The 17948-nt window shown below is 41.2% G+C and overlaps 1 protein-coding gene across 2 annotated transcripts in view; it reads right to left on the bottom strand.

Moving 5' to 3' along the window:
• Positions 1-17322, bottom strand: part of WNT7B (Wnt family member 7B) — a 150024-nt gene extending 132702 nt beyond the window's left edge. Inside the window, exon 1 of one of the 2 annotated variants that reach the window (XM_030539579.1) lies at positions 16843-17322. In XM_030539579.1, the coding sequence (XP_030395439.1) occupies positions 16843-16913 (71 nt within the window). In that variant the 5' untranslated portion in view covers positions 16914-17322. Of the gene's footprint in view, positions 1-8522; positions 8884-16842 lie in introns of those variants that run through there. The other variant, XM_030539570.1, reaches the window with a different exon arrangement.
• Between the last annotated feature and the right edge of the window lie 626 nt (positions 17323-17948).

The raw sequence follows: 17948 nt of genomic DNA, 5'->3' as shown, positions 1-17948 counted from the left end.
TGGGATCAGAATTAGGCCCTTGATGGTAAGATGACACAATGTAAGGATATTCCATAATTTATTGTGATGTAACAAATGGCCTCCCAAGAAGCAGATGTTTTCCTGAATAGTTTTGTCATTCAGTCCAGGAATGGGTCAGCAGCATGGAGTTAGGCGCCAGCATTTCCCATACCTTTTGCATTGGATTAAACCACAGAACTCCCATTAAAGAGGCTGGCAGTTTTGTGGCTGAATTCCATGCAACTCTCTGAAAATGAAGTGTTCCCCATTGAGTTTAATGGCAGCTTTGTGGCTAAACATAGAATCATAGAATACCAGAGTAGGAAGGGACCTCAGGAGGTCATCTAGTCCAACCCCTTGCTAAGGCAGGACCAATCCCGAGACAGATTTTTGCCCCAGATCCCTAAATGGCCCCCTCAAGGATTGTAACAGGTTGAAAATTTTAGCGGCACAGTAACAGTCACTACTGGACATGATGCCGCTTCACCAGGGTCAGTTCTTATGCCACATTTAGAATTTATAAGGCTAATATGTGCTCTCAGTTACACTCTTGAAATCCCATTAGATGTCCTTTTTCTGGTTACTTTGGCCCAAATCCTCAAAGGTGTTTAAGCACCTCACTCTCATTGCTTTCAAGGGAAGTTAAGCACCCAAATATCTTTGAAGATCTGGTCCGTAGGAACTTTGGGCCAATTCAAGACCTAAGCATTACCCATAATGCTTAAGTGTGATTTACATAGGGTTTCTACTGGATTTTTGCACAGGGTAAATTTTACCCTTTGTGAGTCTTCAGCTACCACTTAAATCTGTTCTCTGGTCATTGGTTGAAAAGAAAATGAATATCAAAAGTGCAGTTGATAACTGAATACAAATTGTCTGTTTTACTGGTTCAGACTGTTTCCTGAACCTGTATGAACTGCTGGACAAGACACATTAGTTCTCCAATTGAGGCCATGTCTTCACTGCCAGAACTAGGTGTATTTTTACAGTGAGATATCTCATGCATTTTAGCTAGTTCACTGTAAAACCTAGTAGAGACCAGGCTCTGTAGTTTATAACCATGAAGTAGCTAAGTGAGGCCAACCATGGATGAGGCTATAATGTTGACCTTGCCTAGCTGCAGCATGCTAAAAACTACCAGCACCATGTCTTCACTAGGATTTTACAGCAATGTAGCTTTCGGGCTGTGTGACAGGGTATACTTGCCCCACACTCGACAGGAAGGGATAAACCCCACAGTCTGGGGAGAGAAAGCCACACACCCTTCTCCTCTACTGGGTGGGGTCCAAGTGCTGGCTCACTATAAAATGGAGCAGCCCAGTCATTCTAGGCTGGCTGCTGAAGGGGAAGAATGCAACTCACAGGCTCCAGCCTGGGAGCAACTGGAACCCCAGACTACAGGAGCCAGAGACACCGAGGCCCAGGCAGGCAACCAGATGCCTGCGGACACCCAAGGGTGGCTGGAGCTGCCGGGAGCAGTGCAGGCTGAGGAAGCCAGAGGCTCTGAAGATGTCCAGACCATAGCATCAAAAAAAATGGTAGGAAGTAGCCCAGGGGAACTTGATGGTGGACCAGTTATTGAACCGGCTCTTGAGTCAGCATGTTTCAGCTTGATTCTCCACTGATTCAGTGGCACACATACTAGCCACTGCCAGGGCCCTACGCTGGGAACCGGTGGAGTGGGAAGGCCTGGGTCCCCCTACCATGGCCACCACACACCATCGCAGGTGGCAGCCCACTTCCCCAACTCTAGCCACCAGATTGCACAGCCCTGCTGAGGAAGGCAGCTTTATAGATTCAAGCCACTACCGTACAGCTAGAGTGAGAGGGTGCTTGTATTGACCCCTGGCCACTAGGCTGCACAGCTGGGTTGAGGAGGTCAGTCATGCTGACTGTGGCCATTAGGCCATACAGCCCAAGTGAGAGGATATTGACTTCAGCCATTAGGCTGTACTGCCCTGAGGCTAAGGGTGGACAGGCAGACATAATTATGGGACCTTGACACCTTTATCCCGCCTCAAAGGGAGATGGGATTCACTTGCCCCATAACAGGCTGTAAAGAAAACACCCTTTTGAAAGTGGAGGCATAACCTGAGAGGGAGATATGAAAAAGATTATTCAGTGCTTTATATAGAGAACTGTGGTGTTATCCTACCAATTTTTAGGAAGAGAGTGGACATAATGATCAAGCTAGAAGACATGGATATTTTTTAAATTAAATCTGCAGCATTGTTTTGTATCTAGAAAGTGGGACCTCCCCTCCTCCTTCCCCCTCAACCATGTGTCCATTAGTAGAAATAAAAATTACAATGCATGTTCTTTGTTATGAGTGAATATTGCTGAATATAGAGGCCCATTGCAAACCCAACCTGACCATCCACATTTGGAGGTGGGAGGAAGGGATCTATTATTTTACCTTTGGGGAAGAAAGGAGTAGGGAGGGAGAGAGAGAGAACTGCATGACCCTTGGGAGAATTAAAATGCTCACTGAAAATCCACTGGCCTTATCTTTTGTTTGATTGCATTGTTTTGCCTGAGCTCCTGATCTCTATTAGCTTCCCATGCAGCCCAGGGCTTGCCTCTGCAGCTTTCAATTACAAGTTTTACTGTTTGCTGGTATATTCATTCATGCCAGCTATTCGCTAATATGGCACAATCCAAATGTCTCAAAGAACATGGAAATTTTTGCAAGAACATGGAAATCTTGGAATCCAAGATAGGGGTATAGGCTTACTCTAAATCTTATTCTAAGGCTATAATGGTGAATCTTTGTTTATTTTCCACATAGTGCATAGCTTTCTCCTGTTAGATGCTCTAGCCAAAATTATAAAATGTGTGTGCTTAAATATGGATTTGAGGGTAGTGTTGGGTGGATCTATAGAGACAGGGAGGGGAGGAGAAGCAGCCAAGCAGCAAGGAGAAGCAAGTAGACAGATGGACCGCGAGCAGCTGCAAGCCATCTGGCAAGGAGTTAGCAGGTGCAGGTGTACTTGCCAGCCTGGGGGGAGGAACTACCTCTGCATCTTGGCCATACACTGAGGGCATAGTTATGTGCAAAAGGGTAGGACAGTGAAGAAATGGGCCTGCAAAATTAGCCCAGGGTAACCAGCTCTGTACAGAAAGGTTCCAGAACAGATGCAGTGTAGCAACCTTTTGATCTAACAGCTGTTCCCAATGTTCATTTACAATGACTTGGGAGAACTAAAGAATTGTTATATTTTGGGGGTCAGAAATCTGTTCTGACAGTAGCTTAATCCCAGTTATAAAGCCATGTATACCCAAGAACAGAAAATAATCTGTGACATGTTACCTTTGGAATACTATATTATTGGACAAATCTAATGGTTTTTGGTTTTACCATATAAAAACTCTATTTGTCCAGTCTGGATGTACATCTAACCCTTCTTTGTTTGGCTCCCTGACTTTTCTTCCAAAATATTTTCTTCTAGAGGATTTTCCTTTTTTATTTTATATACTAGCATCTTTGCATTAGATCATTCTCCCTGCTCACCTGAATAATTAAAATGATTTCATATTTATTTTAATATGTCCCCAAAGCATTCTGTGTAAAAATTTCAGGATGCCATCCTAGATTATGAACAATGAATGCAGCCACTCCCTTTTCTTCATTGTTTAACACTTGACTCTTTCGATTATCTACTGTTTCTGGTTTGTTAGGTGTATATCAAAAGTCTAAAGTCTGGATCCATAATTGAATTTCCCTGAAGTTCAGAATCTGGAGTTTGGGCCTAGATTATGACAAAGGTTTACAGTCTGGCTCCAAACCTCATCAAAGCAACAAGGTAGTTTGGTCCTACCTCTAAAAGAACTAGGAACCTCATTTTCAGAAGCGCCAAGAACTGACACTTTCAATGGTTTCAGCTGGAGCTGCTGGGTATTCAGCTTTTCTGAAAGCAGGCTTCATATCTCTATGTGACAGCTTTAGTGTGTGAGAACAGTCCATTAAAACAAATAATCCAACCTCACGTTGACTTTAACACCATGAGGGACATGCAAGTCAGCTTCAGCGCTCTCTCTCACAAGAAAGTATTTATCGTACTGCGTGTTAGGAAAGGCCACTCTCTTCTGATTTGTGAGTTTCCCTATTGCTCTAAGGCAACATATCCCACAACAACCATGCAGTATCAAATCTCATTCAAAAGTCTTTTATTATTTATCATTTGTTTTACAGTAGTGTCTAGAGGTCTCAGTAGAGATCAGGACCCAACTTGCTAGGCATTGTGCAAACACCTAGTAAAAGACAGTCCCTGCCCCAAAGAGATTATAGTCTAACTAGACAAGATAGACAAAGTCTGAGAGGGGGAAACAAAGAGATGAAGTAACTTTCCCAAGATCACACAGCATCTTAGTGACTGAGCCAGGAATAAATCCAAATCCAGTACCCTAGCTAATGTACTGTGCTGTGTGTGCATTTCCCTACAAAACTACACACAACAGATGAAAATCTGTAGTGACCAACAGTGACCTAATCTTTAAGGGTTCAGAATTATCATTCTCCTATTACTACATGAAAAACCAAGAAATCCACTTTAACCCATCCCCTTAGAGTATGTAGTAGACCCAGGAGCAGAGGATGTGGAATTACAATGTTTTAGGGAATCAGAAGTGGCAATATCAGGAACATTAACAAACTCATACAGAGGCATTTTTCTCTCCTTACTTTTTGAAATCAGCCAGCACTGAGTGCTGCTCACTAATGTAGAAAGTTCTCTTTCTTGCTGTTTTTAATGTATGATCAGCGTGAAGGCTTGTGCTGTTATTGTGTGTTCAAAAGGGCAATTCCCATTCACATCAAATAAATCTCTGACTGGACAAACTCTTTTCCTATACCAGTACATAGCCCATGTTCTACAAGCTGTAAGCAATGAATCTCCAACCAATGCATTCATCTTGCCATATAAAAGTGAATAGTGGGGAAAAAATACACAGATGTTACCTCCAAACATTAGATTACAACCTCTTTATTTTAGAAGATGCCACCAAGAAACTATGTATATCCCCATTGTAGGAAAAGGTGCCACCTTGCATTATGCTTGCTCTTGTCTCTTGTACATTTACACTAATCAGTTATTAAGAACCTGTTTTATTTTACATGTTTAATTTATCATAGTCTTTCCAAAATCTGTCTACCAGCAGCTTATTTTTATTTGAGTCATGTTTCTTTTTTAAAAAATCATAAACGAATGGTTTCTGGTCACAAATGTTTACAATAGTGCAGAGGTCCCAATTATTACCATGCATGTACACCAAAATAATAACAACTTTGCCAGATTGCATATTCACCATATACAGATGTATTTGCTAAGGTGTCCCTTTTCTAACCAGTTGTGAGTATAACTAACTGTAACCTACTTTTTGCTGGACTAACCAATGAAACCATACCACTGTGCCTACAGTGCATTAAAACACATTAGAAATATACTATTTGTTCTGATTATGTGAGTTTTGTTGTATGCCTTTTGAAACAGAAATGCAGTGCCCGCATAGAAACAGGCATACACCCCAAGTCTTCGTGAAGCCAGAGTTTTGCCTCCTTTAGTACAAAGTATACAATTCTCTTGTAAACAGAAGCAGTTACAACGGTCATATTCTTGTGCGTATCAGAATAGAACAGAAAGATCCGTAGGGAAATTAACCTCATCACTGGCAGTCCCTTAGCAACGGGAGAAGCAGACTCCCTAGACAAATGCAAACCTAAAGAGACCCCAGTAGGTAATACTCAAACAGACTCTACCATGCTTTAATCTTCAGACGCTATCATGATTAAGCCAGGGACAAATGTTTGTCCACAAGATAAACAACACAAATCCAGTAGACACTCAACTAACCTCTCTCTATTTTAACTGTCAAAAGAAACCCCCCCGCAAGATATCACAATGAGTGAAGGTTTCCTTCATTTCTCACACTTTATTGGAAGGGAAGAGTTTAGCTGTACAAAACCCATTGTCTGGGACCCTACACAAAGAGTCAGGCTAACTAATACTAGCATGCATTTGATGGATATAGAGGAATTTCAGGAGTTTAAATAACATTCTTGGTGGAGTGGAGAGGAAAGGAGCGAAGTCTTGCTTGCACACAGATGTGTGGATTGCAATTACATTCCTGTTTAGTCTGAGCAGCTTTCTTCTCCAGGACACAAGGCTGTGTTCATATGGATTTATTAATCAAGTGACGTGCTTGTTGATTTCGGCTTTGCTTTGTTATGTGTCACCTCCTGATCCCTTTCCTTTCTGCTCTACTTGATTGCAATAGGGACCAAAGCTCAGAGCTCGCTCTAACTCCCCAAGTCTATTTCAGGCAGCAGAACAAGTGACCTGACTCACAGGATGAACTGGGGATGGCACAGGGAAGGGAGAGGGCATTATTTATCCCCAGCAAATTCTCATGGTCACAGATGAGCGCTCAGAAGATCTCCAAGTAGTTAGCTCTAAATAAAGCATGCCTTGCTTCCCTTGTATTCCCCCTCAGCAGTTGCCTTAGTATTATTATTATACTTCTATAGCTTTTGCATTCGGACCTTATAATTATGTCACACAGCAAGGGAAACCGCCAGCATCCCAGCATCTGGTGTGTGGTTTAAAACTTTTGTTTCAAGATTTGAACTATTTATAGAAGGCAAACTTTGTAGGATAGTAATTTCCTACGGTTTTGAGAAAATATGGCTACGTTTATATTAGAAGGGTTTTTTTTATTTATTTATTATAACTGTTGACCTTCTAGAAAAGAAGCCAATGCTGTATTTTATAAGCAAGTGGTTACCTACCAGTAGACATGACCCGCATGGGAAAAACAGAGCACTTTAGCTATTTGGTTTGATCAGTAGCATCCAACTAAATTAAACCGAACATGGTTCCATAAATCAAGCGTCTTTAAAAATCAGTAGCCAAGGCATGTGCATTTCATTAAGAATTAAGAATGCAGAAATAGACATGTTTAGTTTCTTTTGATGGGTGTGTTTATTCTTTCTTCTCTTGCGTGGCGGAGGATTATGTTTTTCCATGGGCTACCAGAAACTAGAGATATACACTGTGTGTGTATATATAAACGGAAAGAGGGCAAACATGTTAACATCACACATGCACACACAATTCAGCGGGCAAAAGTTAAAGTCTTGGCATCATAAAAAAGTATTTTCTGATCAGGACACTGTAAATATGAAGTGAGCGTGAAATAGGAATCCTGAAACAGGTTTTTCTTATTAGGCTGAAGGTGCAGGTTCAAGGTCTCTTGAACGGACTCGTACAGTCTTTGGCAAACCTCGCAGCCTCCCTCAATCACAGAGCCAGGTAACCTCGACAGCTGCCTACTGAAACGTGCCTACCGCGTCTTTTATGTCCTTCAGACACAGCCACGGGCCCGATCCTACATTCTTTGTATTTGATGTGCCAAACCTCCATTGAAGTCAGTGGAGTTCAAGGTGCTCAAGGAATGTAGAAGGATCGGACCCTAAAACAGCACTCGACTACTTCAGTTCTCCACATTCCCTGTGGTTAGCACTCAGGTGGCTTTGGGCGAGCAGAGACACTTGACACGTTTTGCCTTCATTCAGGGCGCAGTTAGTTTCTAGCCCCTTCCACATGTGAGCCACCTGAGGGATGACTTTCAGGCGGACAGGAAAGCTAATGGGGTCCTAAGGCTGATTTTTTTAAGTCAGAAACACCTGACAGCCTAAAACCTGGGACAGCTAGCCAACCTGATGGGAGACCTTTAGGACCACCAGCGCCGGCACTCACTCCAGAGTTAACAGGAGCCAAGAAAGCACATATGTGATTACAGGGATTTAATTTAAAGATCGAAACTATTTCCAATCCCACACACCCTTCCCCATCCCCAACCCCTTCCTCCCCCGACCACGAGAAAGGTTCTGGAGCCAGCTCTAACTCCTAAATCAGGTCAGAGAGAATTTATTTGGGAAAGCATCCAGTTCTAGCAACGTATCGGTAGGTGCATTTGTCCAACCTAGCTTTGTTTTCACAGGCTTTGATGATTTCTGCTTTAGTCTATACAGATGACCCGGGCTGTATAACCTTAGATCTGTATATAGATAGATAGATAGATAGATAGATAGATAGATGTAGATATTTCCCCTTTAAGAACATAAATAGATATCGCCCTTCCGCAGGCTTTTGCAATTCCTCTAGGAAAAGCTCAGCGCTATGTCCTTTCCTCCTGAAAGTTCAGGTGTGCTTCCCCATCATTCAAGAGCTGACAAAATGTCACATTCCCACGATAGCGTAAAACACTCGGAGAGATGTGGTCTGTGCTCTGTCGGGTCTTAGGTAAAGCAGCATCCTGCGCTGGGGAGAAAAGAGCAGCTATCAACCAACTTCTCCGGCTACCTGGCTGCATACGCCCCCCTGACAGACTTAAAACATCAGCATCATCACACATTTCACAGACCTGCTACAACGCTATGTAACCCGGCTCTCTTCTGCCAACCTGCCCCCAGGTAGCTAGCGGGGTCATTTTAAAGAGTATTAAAAAAAATCTGGATCACTTACAGGTAACTCCCACTGGTAAGGATGAGGAAAATCTGAGGGTAATACACTGAGAGTAAAACACTGCGAGATGAAAAAAGGAGCATGGCTGAATCCCGTTTATACTCTTGGAGTTCGCTTCCTTGATTATTCCTTTCTGGCCCCCCAGATCGTTATTCCCCACCCGTTTTGGTGTCAGCTGTGGCCTTTTTGCTTGAATCTGAGTTGGAATCCAGTCCCTTGGGCGTGGGGGGGCTTGTTTGTTTGTTTGTTTTGTTTGTATTGTTGTGCCTAGTTTCCCCTTGGTGCTAAAGCGTATATGTTGCTGCTGCTGCTGCTGCTGTTGCCTCTGGCTCTGGAATGCTGCCTGTCATGTCTCAGTGGTTGGAAGCTGTTAGAGTGGGTTCGCTTGTTGGAATGATGATGGTTTAAGGGATTTGGATGGCAGAAAATGCCTCTCTCTCTCTCTCTCTCTCTCTCTCTCTCTCTTTCTCTAACTCTCCTGAGACTCCAAGCTGCCATTGGGCAGTCAGTCACCGCAATCCGCCTCCTTTTTTTTTTTTTTTAAAGGGGAGGATGACAATGGAAAGACATTGATTTAGCCAAAGCTCTGCATTCTAGCTGTGTGCACTGCCTGAGACCGCTAGATACATCTTGCTTTGAAAACAAACCTCAGCAACTTGGTCATGTATTTTAAACAAATCATCCGCTCTGCAGGCTGCGAGCTCCGGTGCCGCGTAGATGGCATTATTTCAAAAGCTCGCGGTTAGAGGATGCTGAAGGGACTAGGCAGCTACAAACGCAAAACTTAGTTTGATTAAATTGTTTTATTATGGAAAGCTGCCCCCCGCCCCCATCTGAAACACCGCAAGAGAAGCTGGTGGAGGGAAGGATCTGTTATTATAGCCTCCTGAATTGAAAATTAAACACTATTTCAAAGGGTCCTTTCAGAAAGCCAATGTTTATATAGTCGCCTGAGTAAAAACATTAACAAACAGACAATTCTTTGAATCTTATTTTTTTTACTGGCTTGGAGGTCGGGGTGGGGGGAGTTGGAGAAAATGAAGTAGCTTGTTTGGGGGGTTATAGTCCTTTGCCAATATGCCTGGCATCTCTGAGCGGCTCAGGAGGCATCTTCACACACACCGTTCACATTTCACGTAGAATAAGATTTTCTTTATCAGAAGATGAAAGTTTGAGGAACAGTTTCATCTGCTGCTTAGTTCCCTGTTCCCTTCATTACTTGGAAGCAGTCTACGTACGTTCTCAATGTTCTCGCTGTTTACTACATTATTATGTTTTCATAGGGTTAGGTAATAAATAATATTTACACCTAACGTGTTTCTGAACATATTGCAAAGTCAGCCAGTAACTAATAAGTCAGTGAAAAGTTTGTGATGAACAATTATTCTTACTTTTGGGTGTTTCCCTTATTTGGAAAAACCATGGGACACTGTATTTGTTAGTGAGGAGAATTGCGGGGCAGAAAGACACGCTAGCTTCCAAGAACTGGAATTGGAAAAAGAGCCCCGAGAGAGAAATACAACAGGTGATTTAGTATAACTGCAGCGGAAAAACTCCAGGTCTCTCATTTTTACAGTTTTCTTTAGTCCATATGTAAATTGTGTGTTTTCCCATGTTACTTCCCAAATATTTGCACGAGTTTTCTTTAACTTGGGTGTTCCAAATATCGTGAAAACATCTTTTGAGACTATGTAGCTAAATATCTTTAGGTGTCTATTATGCAATAAAGGAATCCTCCAAATGACGTTAAGGTTACAGACTGAGTCTAAAATGTTTACATTTTCTCTACCTATATTATCAGAATCGTTGCTATTTTTTGTTTTATTTAATCATTTTCATCTACAAGTTCAATATCATCCGTTAGTATAATTAACATTATCTTGAAAAATATAATATTAGGGAATAAAGGGAAACGCTTTACATTGTTTAAAGAGTTTAAAGTTGAAGTTGGATCTTCTAACTTGTCATATTTCTTTGTAGTACATACGTATATACGTCCCGCTCTCCATCCCGCTCTCTCGTAAACATATTTTATATATATATGCGAGTAATGATTTAATTACGTGTAACTATGATAAATGTAAATCAGAAGAGTTTATAACAAATGTTTTTTATTTTATTTCTAGCATGCTTTTCCAGATTGACCATTCAGATACATTTTAAAATGTTTCCTCTTTTAAAGAACAATCAGATCCATGTTTAAACAGTAAACCTTCCCCACTTGGCACTGTAAAACCTCCTGAATGAGGTGGTAACATTTCACCTGGCGTAGCTGAAACTAACATGATTTGCCCATCTGTAACTGTAGAATTAGGACCGATATTATCTATAGCGTTAATTTACAATACATGACTAGATTAACACTCTAGAAAACAAAACAAAGTCATGCAATTTATTCTTTTGGAGTGACATTACGAAATGGTAAAACGAGAAATAAGTGGAATTACATTCCATAAACTTCCCTCTGTGTGTGTGTGAGCGAGAGAGATGCATTTGCTCCTATTGTGTTTTAAAACCGAATACTCTCCCTGTAATAAAATGGTGTTGTAGTTTATACGATTATATTATCAATAACCCCAAATATGACATTTTTGAGCATGTACCTGTTGTTCTCCCACACACAAGTATGCTCTAAACGTACCAGAGCCAGAACAGCAGTGAAATGGTTACCAATATCATCCTATAGAATGAGCCACAAAGATAGTATTGAAGGAACGATTTCCCCTCTCTTTTACCTGTCTACTCCGAGCTTCATTTTCTTTCTTTTGACAATTCTGAGTGCAAAATGTCCAGAATAAGTGTACATCACAACCTGGTAAAATCTTTTAAAGTGTGTCTGTAATGCCCAGAATTGATTTCTTAACGGAAATAATATTCATTGCGTATGTCCTGCGGAAGTTAGAGTATGGTGCACTACAAACGAGTTGTCCAGAATTTGCAGTTGTCTGGCTGGCAAGCCATGTGAGAAGGCATAGATTGTCACTAGTGTCAAGAATTGTTTTTTTTCGTGATGGCTAGTATTGAAATCAGAATAAGATGACAACATTTCATTTAGCCTTTATAAAGATTCTGACTGGAAATTTTAGAATAGTCCGCGGGATTTAGACCCATTGATTTTACATGGAAGAGATGTGTGTAAATCCTCTAGATTGCTTTGAAATGTTCAGTCTCTGACTATAGTAGTTAAAATATTATTAAAGTTTAGGAGCTATCCGGTATTTGGCCCCTTCTTGGAATTGCTGTTTAGACTAGCCTGGAGATTAAGTGCTCTCTATCTTAGTTATTTATTTAAATCTGATTATTCCCTGTACGCTTTAAAATATGCATTTTAATATTCTTTCGTCTTTAACAAAAGATGAAGCATCAATAGCTTCATTCTTGCTGGCCAGACCTAGTTCTCATGGATCAAATTTTATAGGATTTCCAGAGCAGCGATGCACTTAATTTTCATTTATAGCTAAGGTGTCTGGAGTCCATGTGCATTGAAACCACGTGTGTTTGTGTTATCTACTAAATAAAATGCAAAGCCCTGGAAAATAAATAAAATGCTAAGCCCAAATACCCATGTGGTTTCTGTATAAGATGAAGCATTTTATTTGTGTAGTTACAAAATTTGAGGTTTGGCCAGTTCCCCAAGCAGTGATAGAGCGCAGGAAAAAGATAATAAACTAAACGTTTGTGCATCTGCTACACCACCATTATGTTCCATAGATTAATTCAACCAGGGAAAGCACTGTCAAGAAATTCATTTCTCCCGTTCCGGGACAGCTTACGCAGACAAAGCTCCCACTGACTGCAGGATCTGACCCATAAAGTCGATTTATGTCCACGAGTAATATAATTTAGAAGAGCGCCTCCAGAGAAGGCGCGATTTCGTTGTCGTTTTCCATATACTGTCACAATAGCAAAACAACTGTTCAGACAGAACCATCATTCGGTTTCTGTTCATCCGTTCTTTTTATTGATCACATACGTTTAGAAGGCGGAAAAAATGTCCTCCAGCCTTTTCAAACACATGCCCGATCTTACTAGACTAGCTGATGCTGAAAATACAAGGGTGCAACATTTAAAGATCAAGACACGCCAAACTATATGTGCCGTGTGCCGTATGCCGTTGCGAGGTGACATGAAAAGCCAACACATTATAGTTTCATGCTGCGACCTGGTTAACAGGGCATCCACCTCTACAGGGGGAATCGTTTTCCCAGAATGCATCCAAGTGGATTAAATGGCTCCACTGGATTAAATAAATGGCTCCACTGTGATCACATAGTTAAAGGGCTTTCGACTTCCTTTCTCCCCGTCGCGCCCCCTCCCCCATGTTACTCTGACTTTCCATTCGCAGTAAATTTTGTTTTCTTTTGTTCCAGTGTTGATGCTTAAATATGTTCCTTACCTGTTCTCTGTGAGAGAATAAAACGAAAGGAAGCATCACATTGACAGCACTGGTTTCAATTTAGCCTAGAGTTCCATCAGTGGACTCCACCTTTACAAAGCTTGTATCCATTATTCTCAGACTTTACCTTTATATTTGCACCTGGGGTACATCTATCATTTTTAATTTGCATTTTTTTTCTAACAGTATTTGTCGTTGTGCAACTTTTGTGGGCAATACTTATTTGCAATATCTGACATTAATATTTTAATCCGGGTTGAAAACTAAAGGAAATGCTTGCTTAAATATGAGATGTTTTAACCTGCCTGAGTTGAGGGGTTGGGTTTTTTTAATTATGTTTTTTGAATTCGAACCTCAGTTGAGGATAAAAAGCTGATTATTCCTATTTTTGTCTCCGGTGCTGCAGGTGAAGTATTTGCCATAACAATGCAATGTTGTTCAAAATGTGAATACCTCAGAAATCTCCGCATGCTCACTCCTCTGATTTCCTGTGTTAAATAATTGGCAAAATAGTTAAGGAGAGGACTCATTATTGGTTCTTAATACGAAGTCATGCTTTACCTCGTGCCCGTCACTCCGCAAAACTCTCAATCAAGCCACAGAATGGAAATGAAGTCAATGGCAATTTTGCCTAAGTGAAGACTGCTGGATCAGAATTATACCCTCTCGTCCTAATGACAAATGCCAGTTTCTTTGTTAAATTAAAAGCGCTGACACCCAATTTCCACATTTGTCATTGGCTAGGCAAATGTGTATTTGATGCTTCCTTTCTGAGGCTTTAGTTTGCCAGCGTCCTCTCATTATTTAAGTGAAGTTTTTGCAACACTTTATTAAGGTTTTAGTATTTTCTCCATAGCAAATAAAATAACTGCAAAATATAAATTATTTGCTATGTTGGCAAAACAACACTCGTATTCATACTGCAAATTAAACCCAAAAGCACTCGAAGGCAGGCTGCTACTTTATCAACCCATTCTTTCCTTTCTATGCAAAAATCTGACTCCAAAAAGGTATCATTACAGCCAAAGAATATAGTTTCAACAAAATGGTAGTTCCAGAGTTTGATGAAAGATGAAATAATTGCATCCCACATGTCTAGCCTCGAAGCAGCCCAGGATCTCAGAGCAAATTTCTCTATTATTGTTCAGGGAAAGTGAAATATCATCATCCCCTTAAAGGAATGGTGAAAGATCCGCTGGAGTTTCTATACGAGCTTTTACAGTTCTTGCTTCACACTCAATTTTAGTTATGGGGACAATTCATCGATGTCCTTTTGTTTTTGTTCTGAATTCTCTTTATTAAAGTTGCATGTTTAATGTCTAACAACAAATGTCTGCCCCTCCGGACTTTACCATGTTCCAAATCTTCTGCTCACTAAATTATAAAGCCACTATGGAAATGAATCTAGTCTAACAAAGTCATTCCTTTGTACTGCAAACTATTTGGTCTTGTCTTTTCGCTGTGAGAGATCTCTTTCTTTAGCTATCTAGGCATGTGCAGTGTTCTCATCGTTGTAGTATCTATCTGAATACATATATGGGCCAAATTCGTTCCTCATTTACAACGGTGTAAATCTAAACCTTAAGGATGACAGACTTTAGCACTATATTATATGATGACACAAATTGGTTAGCTATAATAAAAAGCTAAAAACAGCTTTTTAAAAAAGCTAAATAGCTTCAAAAACAGAGTAGGCTTTCAGGAAAAATCGAATATCTATCCAGCAGATATCCCTGGGAAATAGTATCCCTTAACTTTCCCCCTGTATGGATATAGGCCAGTGCAGAAAAAAATTGATTAAAGGCAAGGGGCTGTTCTGCCAAGACAAGACCCTTAGCAACATGAAAGATACCCAGTCATTCCGATTCTGTTCTATCTGGTCCCTTTACGGTAGTGTCTGATGGGATAGTTGTAACTCTTTCAACTTCGCGTTATTTTCAATGTTTTCTTATTGCTGAGTGGAGCTTCGCCTATTCACTTAACGTACACTCTGCTTCCTTCCCCCGACCTGAAGAAGAGCTTTGTGTAGTTCAACAGCTTAGACTTCTACCAGCAGAAGTTGGTCCAATAAAAGATATTATCCCACCTCTATTGTCTTTCTAATGCACTACTAACGGGCAATCGTACATTTATTTCCTGTGCCCTGCCCCATGCAGTTACTGGAGTTCTGTACCCTGAATCCATTTCAGTTAAGATAACACATCGTGTGTGTCTGGTTAAACAGACACCTGCGAATAGCAGAGCTATATGTTATGGAAACCTGGGGAAAAAACAAGCTTCTGCCCATTAGGCAACCTGCGGGAAATACTCCGGAAAGCCAGTCCATTGGGCCACATCTCTTGACTTTCCTATCCCATTGTAAATAAGGGTATCTCATGCCAATTATCTACAGCCCTCTGATTCCTTCGAGATGGCTAGCTGGGTGATGGGAGAATGTAAGTTACCAGTACTTGAGCTAGTTATTTTCCCCATCAGTAAACTGGCCCTTTGGAGCTGATTTTTCCCTTGTGTGATCTTAATACTCTGGTATTCTGTTCACTTGATTACGGATTTCCTCCCTCTGGCCTTCCTTCCCCCCCCCCCCGCCCCAACTCTATGATATTTTGCCCCTGCATTGCACTGCAGAGTACTGCACTGCTTTCTGAAGCTGCTCCGCTTGCTGGGAGCAACACAAAATATCAGGTTAGGTAGGTGGTGCGGTTCTATTAAAAAAGTCAAGCGTGTAAAACAACATCAAAGGAAGAGGAGGGCAAGGGATGGTTGATGTAGTCTGTGCTCCAAAACTGTATCACATTATGGCTTGGAAGGAGGTGGATAAGGGTGGAAGATGAACCCTAGTCTTTTACCAGGAGGCACTCTACATTATGCTGTATTGTGGTGCAGTGCCTGTACGACTGAATCTTTCTCACTGCACTCGGTGCAATTATCCTCACTTTAATATAATTGCAGCTCCTCCCTGCTCCCCCCCCCCACACACACCTGTATTGATTTCAAACTGAGAAGCAAGAATTTTCAGATTACAACCCACTTTATGCATTCTTGATCATTTAAAAAAAAATCCCGCAGCTATGCTAAGGCAGGATCTTTTAAGAGTTTGCAGCTCGACAGGTAAGAACTCGGCTAGGGCTCAGGAATGTGGAAATACAACTCAAGTCAGCCTACTGCGAGAGCAATATTAATAAGGGCATACAGGTGAGTGAGTGAGAGAGAGAGAGAAACTTGGCAACTAAAATAACATAGTGATCTAGATCATTGCAGTCAAACAACAAGCAAACGTTTGACTCCCCAGTAGCCCTGCTAAAATGTGGCCTGGAAGGGCTGCTGTCAATGAGCAGGACACTGAAGCTACAGCCCTGGGTTTCTGGTGTGGTTCAGGGTTGTTTTGTCAGAGAGGTAGACAGACCAGTTGTCAAGTCAATTTCAACACGTCTGTGTGATGGATAGAAGCGCAAATTGTGTCTAGGCCTGTATTAAAAAAAAAAAAAATCCGCAAGAGCAGGTTCAGACCAGGGATTTTCCCTCTCCCGCCCCCTTGGCTACTTAAACTCTGCTCTATTGTCTCATCTCATCAATAGTGGCTGAGCTAACTCCGTCAGTTTTCTGAGGGGCTGTATGCCGGAGTTAATATTTAGATTCGATTAAATAATTCAAAATAAAAGAATCTCTCCACACGGCCAAGCTGGTCCCTGCAGGCTGAAAGTTACTGTAGCTTCTATTCGCCGGTTTAAAGCAGTAGCATTCTGATTACAATCACAATAAGACACTTAAAAGAAATACACATTTTCACTGTTCTTTTGCTGATGGATGTGAAACCTCAACAGATCTTCAAATACACCGGGAGACAAACATCACGCATTTTTGGCAATATATTTTGTTCACAAGTTTGAGCCAAAACCCAGAGGATTAGTGCGGACAATCACTTACCCTAGTTTGACATAGATGACTCCAAAGCATAGAAACACGTAGAAAATCCACTTTCGAAAGTTTCTGTGCATGATCTAGAGAATGGACTGAGCCATAAAAACGCACAAAAAGTAGAACTGATCTCTGCCGATTAAATTCCAGTCAAGAACATTTCTGAGGCTACCCAAAAAAGGAGCCTGTCGAACTGTAAAAATTCAGCAACGTTCAGACAAGATTTTTCTCCTAAAGCCATGGTGACCAAAACTGATTCTGATAATGGGGTGAGGGGGGCAGAAAGAGTTTATCAAAAAGGCAAATCAAAAACCCAGGACAGCCCGTTTGAGAGAGAAAATGAGCAAGCCCTGATCTTGATCAACTACCTCATAGAGCCCTCAAGTTCAATGTGTTTTTACTTGTTCTGACTTCCCCAGGTGACACCACGTATCTTGCAAGCTGTGGCTCCAGGTAGGAGGAGGATCTCTTTCACTCTCACACTTTCACTCTCTCTCTCTCTCTCTTCCTCCTCCCCTCCTCCCTCCGCCCGTGTGTGTGTGTGTGTGTCAGAATCTACCGCATCTCATCCTTTACACACACATATGTAATGCAATCAAGCAGTCACGAAAGCATTTGTCTCTCGTGGAGCAGTGTGGCTAGCTTGTTTGTTTATTTTGCAAAATAGATGGTTAAAACTTATTTTAAAAAAAGCGAAGAAAGCCAGCTCTTCCATGCCTGTGTATATGTCGCTATATGCCGTACAATATAGTGTGTGTCTATATCTGTATATTGCTAGACAGCTGAATGTGTGTATACCTGTAGGCACGCCTATCACTGAATGGGGTGGTAGTTATATATGGTCTTGCAAAACAAGAAAGCATTCTTACTCCTTTAAGAAATACCCAGCTTCTTAGCGAGGTTTAAATTATCCAGTTCGGTTTGCCTCAGGGTGCATAGAGATTAATACTTCTCAATTTATATTCAGTCATTGATACTCAAGCCTGTTTAAGATGTCGAATTTTTTTAATCTCACTAGTTTTGAGATCATTTCCATTTACTCCTACAATCAGTGGGCGTTTGTTTCGATATATGCACTAGATGTGTATTTGTGTCTATGCATACATCTATAGGCA

Source organism: Gopherus evgoodei, chromosome 1 (assembly GCF_007399415.2).
Source record: "Gopherus evgoodei ecotype Sinaloan lineage chromosome 1, rGopEvg1_v1.p, whole genome shotgun sequence".
In the NCBI taxonomy this organism is placed as follows: Eukaryota; Metazoa; Chordata; order Testudines; family Testudinidae; genus Gopherus; species Gopherus evgoodei.
The sequence above is the reverse complement of the archived record's forward strand: the minus strand, read 5'-3'. Positions and strand labels throughout refer to the sequence as shown.